The 11,207-nt window shown below is 37.5% G+C and overlaps 2 protein-coding genes across 2 annotated transcripts; both read right to left on the bottom strand.

Moving 5' to 3' along the window:
- Nucleotides 1–5,696: 5,696 nt before the first annotated feature.
- LOC145610734 (secreted RxLR effector protein 161-like) lies at nucleotides 5,697–6,416 on the bottom strand. Its single transcript, XM_081666035.1, has 2 exons — nucleotides 6,197–6,416; nucleotides 5,697–6,148 (listed from the first exon to the last, which is right to left on the bottom strand). The coding sequence occupies exons 1-2, from the start codon at nucleotides 6,414–6,416 to the stop codon at nucleotides 5,697–5,699; spliced, it is 672 nt and encodes a 223-aa protein (XP_081522161.1).
- Nucleotides 6,417–7,451: 1,035 nt separating this feature from the next.
- LOC145610733 (uncharacterized) lies at nucleotides 7,452–10,461 on the bottom strand. Its single transcript, XM_081666034.1, has 6 exons — nucleotides 10,209–10,461; nucleotides 9,004–10,106; nucleotides 8,709–8,913; nucleotides 8,335–8,609; nucleotides 7,673–8,145; nucleotides 7,452–7,611 (listed from the first exon to the last, which is right to left on the bottom strand). The coding sequence occupies exons 1-6, from the start codon at nucleotides 10,459–10,461 to the stop codon at nucleotides 7,452–7,454; spliced, it is 2,469 nt and encodes an 822-aa protein (XP_081522160.1).
- Between the last annotated feature and the right edge of the window lie 746 nt (nucleotides 10,462–11,207).

Below are 11,207 nucleotides of genomic sequence, written 5' to 3'. Positions count from 1 at the left end.
GTCGTTGACTTAAAGAGCGATAATCTTCATCATCTCAGTTAGACTAGCCAGTTTTGCATGCCTTAATTCATTAAATTCTTCCTAAGACACCATTTTCTTCTTAACTTTTCTCTTTTGTCGAATCAGTTTATCAAAAAGTAGAACTTGGATTAAAGTGTTGTCTTTGATTAAACGTCCTTCTCTCCTTAACCAAGTGCTGCGAAAAGGGAAGTTATAGATACTTGTTGTTAATCGTTTGACCCAAACTCAATTCAACATGCATGGATGGGAAGAAATCATGGAAGAATGAGGAGAATGATATGCATGGAGAAAGCATGTAGTGAGTGCAAAGATAATGTAAATAGAGAAATATGGAAGAATTAGGAATAGAATGGACCCCCAACTCAAATGACGGAAAAATCGACTCATGCATAAACCTAAGACATGGTCATGGTAACATATACACGAAGTGTGTGCTAAGACTAGTGAGTGTAAGTGACATATTAAGACTTGTGTCATGCCCATGTGACGAGACTATGTGACTAGACTCGAACAAAGACTAAGTTAAGACCTCATGTATATACACTAAACCGGACAGGCTGTAATATTTTAGTCATAACTTTTTATCTTTGACTCCAAACTGGACGAAATCAACGCCGAATGAAAGATAAAACTCGGGGATACAGATCCATAGGTTGTACAACTCGTAATTCTTTATAGAATTTCGGCTATGACCAAAATAATTTGACGCTTGTGTAGCATACGGGAATAAAAATCCGGGTTGACTTAAAGGAACTATGACTTGATTTAAGGGATATTTATTGGCTCAAATTAATTAATTAATTAAGCAAAGTCTTATAGTCATTGGTTAATTTATTAAAGCATATTTATAATCACAAGTCAAACCAAACAGTTAGTTTAATCATCTGTTATTATGCACAACCAAGTAATGCACAAGTAGTCAAATAGTCACAATATCATATGATGCAATGAGTTTGCAACCTAACCATGGCTCTAGTTCTCTAAAGTTCAAGGATTGTGGTAGTCAAAGAGGGTCCATGGTTATGAGTTTGATGCATCACGCGGAAGCCTTACCTTTGGAAGGGTTCGCATATGGATGGGACCCCGCAAGTTAAACTTGCTTCCAGGGTTTGGTGAATTCACAAACTCGGATGTACCCGTCGTTGCAATGAGCGTTCGATTAGGTAGATGGAGCGTGAATTCCTAGAGGGTTATATCCCTATGTAGAACACATATGGGTTCAGATTAGTGGGAAAAACTCAATCAGGAAGTAGAATCGAGCAAAGAAAACTGGAACTGGTCAAAGCAAGAAGGTAGATTTCTGGCTCGGTATTAGAAGAATTTAGTGCAAGACAACAGGGGCCATCGCACTACGATGGGCTCTGTTTTCTCAGCGCTAGTTCCTACATGCCTCAGCAGCTTTCTATTCTTAGTATTTTCCAGTTTTTCGCAGTGTTTTTTCAATTCATGTTGTGAAAGATATTTCCCAAATTTCCTGCATGTAAAAATCCTATGTTTTTTACGCATTACGGATGGTATATCCAATGCGGACCTTTTTATGCTTATGCCACAATGTTAATCAAAATTACGCACATGAATACTTAGAATGTTTTGAGTTTCATCCAATCATTCTAAATTATTGCCAAAATAAATTTTAGGAATTAAAATAGAATTCCTCCCCAGTGGAGTCGCCAAAAACTATAGTGAATATTTCAAGTATCCCAAACTTGAATCCCACTATGATCATACACGTAAGCATGGTGGCATCCAAAGGGAAATAAGCTAGAGAAAAAGAGTCGCCAACAAGTTCTAGGATCTTGTAAACCGTTCACAGGGTGAAGGTTACACCCCTTCACGATCCTAGAGATCGCTAACTCCATAGTGGTCTGTAACCATGACTGCATATTCGGGGATGAAGGTACCAATCTAACCTAAAAGAGATTGAACCCGCCCTAAAATAGGCCTCTACTAACATGTATGCAATAATTAGATTAACCCTAAAACCTATTTAATCTATGTTGGTTGATGTTAATGCACAAATAAATCTATTATTGGTGATCACTTGTGTTACTTTAGAAGAATACTACAAGAGGGGGGGTGAATTGTAGTTTAAGAGAATTGAGCTAATTTTTGCGGAATTGAAAACTATTAAGCTATAGGAACTTAAAGTGAACACAGAGAGATTTTACGTGGAAAACCTCTTGGCCCTAACAAGAGGAAAAACCACAACCACTTGGGATTTTAGGAAAGATTCTCCACTATAACAGGGCAAACAACCTATTACAAGCTAAAGAATCAATCTTCAAGTTCCTCTATGAACTTGAAGTTCCTAGCAGCAAGTCCCACTACTTGCTACTCTTCTCTTCTCTATTCTCTTCTCTCTCTTTCTCAACAAACTTCTCTAAGAGTTCACTCAAACTCCCAATTCCCAAATTACAACTCAATGACAAACTCTAGTGAAAGTAATTAAGAAAAACACTTAGTGGAATGCGACTCTTGACTCTTTAAACAAAAAGATGGATAAAAATATTTTAGCAAAGGTGAAGTTATTCTGAAAATGACTTCGATATTTATAGAAGAATGTTGCTTGGAGAAAACGCCATAATCTCCACCACTTGCACCACCTCTGTTTCATATCCTCTCCACTACTCAATACCACTTCCAAAGTTCTTAATCGTGTCCTAAAAACCAGGGCACGTTTATTTCTTAAGGAAGCAGTATCTTTGTTAGTGGGGAAGACTGAATCAAACAACCAGTAGCGCAAGTTTAGGAAATTAGTTTTGCAAAGATATATTTTCAGAAAATAACTTAGCGTTTAAAAGATAAAATCAGTAAAAGATTATCTCAAACAACTTCTCCTATTTTTTAGCAAGTCAATAATTATCTTTTTCAAATGCATTCCACTTAGCATTAATCCTAATTAATTTTCACTTACATAAAATCTAAAATAGAAAAATACTTCAGACTTTATGCTTCTCTTAGAAGTCTCTTCTCCGAGTCTTCTTTCCTTAGCTTCTGCTCCGAAGCTCCAGTTCCTCTTCAGGAACTCTTCAGCTGATCCCTTGGACTTTTAGCTCTTTGTTTCCCTTAGCTTCAGGTGAATCCTGTGACTTATATACACACTGCAAGACTCACAAAATTCATCAGTTTCCTTGTTTGACTTGTGTTATCATCAAAACATCAAGGGCAACAATATTCCCCCTTTTTGATGATGACAAACAAGGCAAACATATTAGAGCAAAAATAAACCAAGAGATAAAATAAACTACTGTAAATTTCCTAAAAGAAAAAAACTTAAAAGAAGACAAGGTTTATACCTTACTGAGATCTAGAGTGACACAAAACTTTGAAGCAGAGATGGATGATAAGTGTGTAAGTAGTTTGCCTGTATACTTTCCCCCTTTTGGCATTATCAAAACCATAATGTATATAGCAAATTATCTCAACACAGCACCATAACATGGTCTAATGATAAGGCAGAGATCATATAAGCAATTCAAAGCAAAGTATATGCACAAAATATATAGATAAACCATCATCCAAGACCAATGAAAACATCGGCCAAAAGTGCATCAAATCCACAAGTTCAAAAAAAAAAACATAATCCTTGTTTTAAGTTACAGACCCAAAATAAAAAGAAATTGTTCAAGCATATCAAAAGAAACACAGTAGCATTATCATCATAATAGGCTGGAGGGGCAGAGAACAGGATCAGACTTCTTCAGCAGTCAGGTCATCAAGCTTGAGAGCAATCTTCTCCACAACCTGCTTGATTGCTTCATCTCTGGCTTGGGAAACCTGGAGAAGTAGTGACTTGGCATCACCAGCACAGCTTGCAACAGCTCTTTCCAAAGTCTCCACCTTCTCATAATTTGTCTTCACTTCTGAGACAACATCCTTCAGTATCTTCTTAATCTCTTGAAGTTCAAGAGTGACAGCTTCATTTATCTCAGGAAACCCAGCTCCCTTAGGTTCTGATTTGGGTGACTCTGTAGGAGTAGGAACTGCTGGTTCTTTCACAAAGTCCTGTTTCCAAGCCCTCTTCTTCCTGCACACCAGATTTTTGACCCTTCTCTCTCTCTCTCTTTTTCTTTTCTCCTCCCCTTTGTTTACTTTCCTCAACCTCCACTTCCCCCTCAATTTTTGCCTCTTCTTCTCCTTCAGAAACTGCAGGCAGTACTGCTAAACACCCATACACCACATGCAGACCCCTATTTTCAAGAAAAGTTCTTTGAATGTACTGGTTGTTCTGTAGGTACAGGGGTTCACAGTCAGTGAGGTATATTTTGAAGCTTTCAAATACAGTGGTGAGGAGGTTACCATACCCAATTTTCCAATTTCTAGGTACGCAATGGGCTAGGTGCTGGATCATGATTGAAGGAAAATTTATGGGGATTTTGTGTTCGAGACAGTACATGAAAATACAGTCAAGCTTGTTGGCTGAATCTCTTTTCTGGGTTCTGGGAACAATGTCATTGTGTACCATTTCAAACAGCAATTTTTGGAGAGGGGAGAAATTATTGTGATTGACATAGGTGGTTTTAGGGTTTCCATGGAAATGCTCAACATTCGACTTAATTGATATGTTAGGAAGAGGTTTCTGCACAGATCCTTTAAAATACAACTCATACCCAGCATTCGGAACTTCAAACAACTCCCCTAAATACTCAGAATCAAACGAAATAGACTTCCCTAACACAGTGCATGTTATTTTTCCTTTATCACACGAAAAAGACCCATGAAAATCTTTCAAAGCATCAGCATACAAAGGCTTATTAAAGCATTCACTTAACAGAAAAGTCCAATTTTGAAATTCAATTAACTCAAGAAATTCATTGAACTTACTAGCTTTACACCAAGGTAGGTTCAAGCTTAGACCTGATATGAAGTGATTTGCATTATCCTCAAGACGCTTGATCGCTGCTGTCTTGTGCTTATAGGAAACCCCCAATTCTTCGATCTCTTCTTCTTTAGGTTGCTCACTTGGTTCCTCTTCCATTTTTGTAGTTTCTGGTGACGGAGAATATTCAAGAAGAAGTTGGTGAAGAGTTTCTGAGGTTTTATCTGTGGTAATTTCTTGGATTTTGACAGCAGAAGATTTTTCTAGGGTTAGGGTTTGGTCTCTTGGTGAGATGTCCATGGGTGAATATGAGTGAGGTTCTTTGAAAGGGAGAGGTATGACTGATTTAAGCGGTGTAAATATTTCTAAGTCTTCCATCACCTTTATACTAGAGTAATTGTGAGGTGTCGCTTCAGGATATAGGTTAGGTGAGATGAATTATGATGATACGCCACTTGCATTTATAGCCTTGGGTAAATAAAAGATAACTCTAGAAGATGAAATGTATTTTGCATGTAAAGGGATTATTTCAACAGAAGAGGATGAATATTAATTGAATTCATCAGATAAGCCGTGTTTGATAAATAAAGATAAAAAAATTAAAGGAAATTATCAAAACGATTAAATTTGTTGAAAGGATAAACTTGTGAATATACAAATTAATGCACGGAACAAGTCAACATAGCTCATGCCATCAGTCAAGGATTTCAAGAAATATCATACTTTTATGCACAACTTTGAACATACATGCTTAATTCATCTGCCATATCTATGTAATAAAACATATCAAATTTGTGTGAGATAAAATGTACATCAGCTTGGAGATTTTACCTGAGGGAACATCAAGGCTTTTTCCTTAACACAACTTAATCATTCCAAGCTCCATCCTCATCATCTCATGTCTTTCTCTGTTTAAAGGCTTAGTCAAGATATCAGCAATTTGATTAGTTGTTTCACAAAATTCTAATTTAATTAAGCCTTTCTCAGCATTATCCTTTAAGAAGTGATGTCTAATATGTATATGCTTAACACGAGAGTGATGTACTGGATCTTTAGAGATACAGACTGCACTTGTGTTATCACAGAAAATGGGAATGCAATCGAATTTCATACCAAAATCTCTGAGTTGTTGTTTTATCCACAACACTTGAGAGCAGCAAGCAGCAGCAGCTACATATTCTGCTTCAGCGGTAGATAAAGCTACAGTGTTCTGTTTCTTAAAACCCCATGAGACTAAGCATGGCCCTAGGAATTGGACCATACCTGATGTACTTTTTTGATTGACTAAGTCTCCTGCATAGTCTGCATCTGCAAAACCTTTCAGCTCAAAAGAATCACTTCTAGGATAAAAGATACATAACTCGTCAGTTCCTTTCAAATATCTCAGTATCCTTTTTACAGCAGTGAGGTGAGATTCCTTAGGATTCGATTGAAACCTTGCACATAGTCCAACACTGAAAGCTATGTCAGGTCTACTAGCAGTTAGATATAGTAAGGAACCTATAATACCTCTGTACATCTTTTGATCCACACTAGTTCCTGATGGATCATCATCCAATCTTGTGCCTGTTCCCATGGGTGTGTGATTTGTTTTTGTTTGATCAAGGTTGTACCTTTTCAGGAGTTCCTTGATATACTTTTGTTAATGAATTGAGATTCCTTTCTCTGTCTGCTTGATTTGTAGACCAAGGAAGAAGTTCAATTCTCCCATCATGCTCATTTCAAATTCACCACTCATAAGATCAGTGAAGTACTTGCACAAGACATCGTGAGTTGCACCAAAAGTAATATCATCCACATATATTTGTACAACTAAAAGATCAGTTCCTTTTGATTTCAAAAGCAAAGTTTTATCAACTTTTCCTCGTTTAAAATCATTTTGCAAAAGGAACTTGGAGAGCCTCTCATTCCAAGCTCTTGGAGCTTGCTTCAGACCATAAAGGGCTTTGTCAAGCTTAAACACATGATTTGGAAATTTTGGATTTTCAAAACCGGGAGGTTGTTCTACATATACATCCTCCATCAAGTAACCATTCAGAAAAGCACATTTCACATCCATTTGGTAAAGTTTGAAACCCATGTAAGAAGCAAAAGCAATTAGAATTCTAATAGCTTCTAACCTAGCTACAAGAGCAAAGGTTTCTTCAAAATCAATACCTTCCTGTTAATTGTAGCCTTTAACAACCAAACGGGCTTTGTTCCTCACGATAGTTCCATACTCATCTAGCTTGTTCCTGAATACCCATTTGAGACCAATCACTTTCTTCTCTTTGGGCTTGACTTCAAGATGCCAGACTTTGTTCCTTTCAAACTCGTTTAGTTCCTCCTGCATTGCTACAATCCAATCAGCATCTTCTAAGGCTTCTTGATGATTTCGAGGTTCCATAATGGAGAGAAATGCATTGAATGCACAGAAGTTTCTCATTTGTGATCTGGTCTGAGTTCCTCTGCCTATATCACTGATTATCAAATCAGTGGGATGAGATCCTTGATATTTGAAGGGTTTAGGATGGAATTCTCTTGCTGGAACTCCGATTTGAGGAGTTTCTTGATTTACATTTCCATCTTCTTCTTCTGCTTCATGTCCTTCAAGAATCTGTTCTTCATTATTCTACCCTTCATCAGTTTGGGCTTCTTGATTTTCTTCCTGAGGATCTTCAGCAGTTCCTTCATTTGGATCTTCTTTGCTCTTCTCTGGTTTGCTTGTGGATTTCTTCATCTTCATCCCTGTTCCTGACCAATCCAATTTCAAAATCATCATTTTCATGTTCCTGCACATTCATAAGAGAGTTAGTTTCATCAAATATGATATGAATGCTTTCTTCAACACACAAGGAGTTCTTGTTATAAACTCTGTAAGCTTTGTTGTTTGAGGCATAGCCAAGGAATATAGCCTCTTCACTTCTCTCATCGAACTTTCCCAAGTTCCACTTCCCATTGTTGTGTACAAAACACTTGCATCCAAAAGGCCTGAGATGAGAGATATTTGGCTTCCTCCCTTTGAATAATTCATGAGGAGTCTTGTTAGTTATGGCTCTGATGGTTACTCTATTGATTATGTAGCATGCGGTGTTGACAGCTTCAACCCAGAAGTTCCTTGGCAGGGAGCTTGCTATCAACATTGTTCTTGCCATATCTTCCAGCGTTCGATTCTTTCTTTCAACCACTCCATTCTGTTGAGGAGTCCTAGGGGCAGAGAAATTATGATTCATCCCTTGTTCCCTGCAAAACTCATTAAACTTTGAATTTTCGAACTCTGTACCATGGTCAGATCTTAGATGGATTATAGAGAATCCACTTGTTTTCTGCACATGTTTGGCAAATGCTATAAATTCATCAAAAGTCTCATCTTTACTTGTTAGAAAAATCACCCAAGTAAATCTAGAGTAATCATCAACTATAACTAACACATATTTCTTGCCACTTCTACTTTGGACTCTCATGGGACCACACAAATCCATATGAATTAATTCTAATGGCTTAGTGGTACTGACCATTCTTTTAGATCTAAAGGAACTTCGGACATGCTTTCCTTTTACACAGGCATCACAGATTTTATCATTCAAGAACTTGATAGAGGGTAATCCTACAACCAAGTCCTTTGACCTGAGTTTCTCAATTAAAGCATAGCTAGCATGTCCAAAGCGTTTGTGCCAAAGTAGAGAGTCATCTTCAATAACACTCAAGCATGTGAGGCTACTCTTTGAGATTGAGTCAAGGTCAACCACATAGGTGTTTCCTCTTCTCGTTCCTTTTAGAATAACCTTACCTGAACTGTTATTAAAGATATGACATTCATCAAAAGTAAAGCTTACCGAATTTCCTTTATCACAAAATTGTGATATGCTGAGTAGATTGTGCATCAAACCCTCGACTAGGAACACATTTTCAATTGCATGGGAGGATGACTTTCCAATCTTGCCTTTAGCAATGATTTCTCCTTTCTTGTTATCTCCGAAAGTCACAGTTCCCCCTGGATAGGTCTCTAGTGAAAGAAATTTTGATTTGTCTCCAGTCATATGCTTTGAACAACCACTATCGAGGTACCATAGGTTGTTCCCCCTCACTAGGACCTGCAAGAAAACTTAGGCGTTAGTTTCAGGAATCCCGAGATCCTTGGGTTCCTTTGATGTTGACGCAATATCAGTTTTCTTTACCCATACCTGCTTAACATTTCTTTTATCATGTTCCATTTTCTTTCTACAGTCAGGATGTAAGTGTCCTGTCTTTCCACAAAAAGTACACACTTTGCTACTTGGAAGGTCTACATATTTTTTCTGTTTTCCTTTCCGTTTGGACTCATACCTAAGTCCCTCAGTTCTCTTGACTTGAGCATCCTTAATCCATTTTGGAGTAGCATTTGGATCAATGCTTCTATTCTTTCTACCTTGTAGTTCTCTTTCCAGTTTATCTTTGTCAGTTTTTAAATTCTCAAGATCTAGCTTGAGTTTTTCAAAATCAGCATTGAATTTCATCATGGAATCATTAGAGGAACTACTAGAATTAATATCAGCATTAACAAGTTTGTACTGTGAAAGCTCGACATTTAACATGACATTTTCCTTCTTATCATTTTCAAGCATTTCAGACATTAAGAGATATTTGTCATGTAATTCTCTAAATCTGGTTTGGATATCATTCCTTGCTGTTTCCAGCCAGGTACTATGATCTTTCCAGATTTGAAGAACCTTTTGACATTCTTTCCTTTGCATGCACTCATCACTTAGATTTATTTCCATTTCAACAATAAGGTCAATCAAAGCATCTTTGGACAAGGATTTAAGTTTTGCATTATCAAAGTTACTTTCACTTACCTCCTTTTCAAGTTCCTTGAGGTATGCTCGCATGTCATCCGATTTTACCATCAAGCAGAGGTTGGTAGTTTCCTCTTCGGGTTGATCTTCATCTTCCTCACATTCAGAGTCTCCCCAAGCAGCAATCATAGCTTTCTTGACATCGGTTTTTGAGAAAGGAGTCTTGTATTTCTCTTTTCCTTGTTCTTTGAACTTCCCTTTTCCTTTCTCAATATCCCATTGAGGACAGTCTCTGATGAAGTGGTCAGTTGATCCACACTTGTGACATCCATAGTCTGGTTTGGAGTTAGAAGATTTCTTTTGAAAATTCCTGGAGCTCCTTCCATTCCTGTTGAACATTCTCTTGAATCTCCTGACTAGCATAGCTGCTTCTTCTTCGTTTACTTCAGATTCCTCCTGATCAGCTTTCAGAGCCAGCCCTTTCTTCTTGATTCCTTCACTGTTACTGGTTCCTAGATGGAGCTCATGTGTCATGAGGGAACCAGCAAGTTGTTCAATGTTGAACGTTGTGAAGTCCTTTGTTTCCTGTAGGGCTGTCACCTTCGCTCTCCAACGCTCGTCTTGAGGAAGACTTCTCAACACTTTTCTAACCTGCTCATCAGTAGGAATTTTTCTACCAAGAGAAACTAGTTCATTAATAATGTTAGTGAATCTAGTAAGCATTTCTTGGATAGATTCTTTGGGTTGCATCTCAAAACGTTCATACTTAGACATGAGTAAATCGATTTTAGAACGTTTCACTTCATTAGTTCCTTCATTAGTTACTTGAAGAAGATCCAAAATTTCCTTTGCGTTCTTGCACCCCATAACACGATTGTGTTCATGTGGTCCAAGTCCACAGTGAAGCAATTTTACAGCCATTGCATTGATTTCCATTTTATCAAAGTCTTCTTTCTCATATTCAGACATAGGTTTAGGAATTACCTCATTTTTAGCGTTGGTTTTAGTTACCTCGAAGTCTCCTACTTCAATAACTCTCCAGACTTGGTAATTCTCTGCTTTGATGAAGATCTCCATTCTGTTTTTCCAATAGGTATAGAATTTCCCATTGAACATAGGAGGTCTTTGCGTAGAGTACCCTTCTTCTAGCTTTTCATGAGTATTCATCTTGCCAAGATTCTCCTCTTCAGGGTGTCCTGATTTCGAGAGGATTAGGCTCTGATACCAATTGTTACTTTAGAAGAATACTACAAGAGGGGGGGTGAATTGTAATTTAAGAGAATTGAGCTAATTTTTGCGGAATTGAAAACTATTAAGCTATAGGAACTTAAAGTGAACACAGAGAGATTTTACGTGGAAAACCTCTTGGCCCTAACAAGAGGAAAAACCACGACCACTTGGGATTTTAGGAAAGATTCTCCACTATAACAGGGCAAACAACCTATTACAAGCTAAATAATCAATCTTCAAGTTCCTCTATGAACTTGAAGTTCCCAACAGCAAGTCCCACTACTTGCTACTCTTCTCTTCTCTATTCTCTTCTCTCTCTTTCTCAACAAACTTCTCTAAGAGTTCACTCAAACTCCCAATTCCCAAATTACAACTCAATGACA

The sequence above is a fragment of the Chenopodium album genome, chromosome 24 (genome assembly GCF_948465745.1).
Source record: "Chenopodium album chromosome 24, dcCheAlbu1.1, whole genome shotgun sequence".
Lineage (NCBI taxonomy): Eukaryota > Viridiplantae > Streptophyta > Magnoliopsida > Caryophyllales > Amaranthaceae > Chenopodium > Chenopodium album.
The sequence above is the reverse complement of the archived record's forward strand: the minus strand, read 5'-3'. Positions and strand labels throughout refer to the sequence as shown.

Bases quoted from the DNA above. Each gene is read 5' to 3' on its own strand.
- LOC145610734 (XM_081666035.1), bottom strand. From the start codon at position 6,416: ATGGGAACAGGCACAAGATTGGATGATGATCCATCAGGAACTAGTGTG. The intron at 6,149-6,196 runs GTATCTTTTATC...AAGGTTTTGCAG, and splicing joins GAAAGGAACTGACGAGTTAT to ATGCAGACTATGCAGGAGAC.
- LOC145610733 (XM_081666034.1), bottom strand. From the start codon at position 10,461: ATGGGGTGCAAGAACGCAAAGGAAATTTTGGATCTTCTTCAAGTAACT. The intron at 8,146-8,334 runs GTCAGTACCACT...AAACATGTGCAG, and splicing joins CCTTTAGATCTAAAAGAATG to AAAACAAGTGGATTCTCTAT. The intron at 7,612-7,672 runs GTGTGTTGAAGA...ATGAATGTGCAG, and splicing joins GTTTATAACAAGAACTCCTT to GAACATGAAAATGATGATTT.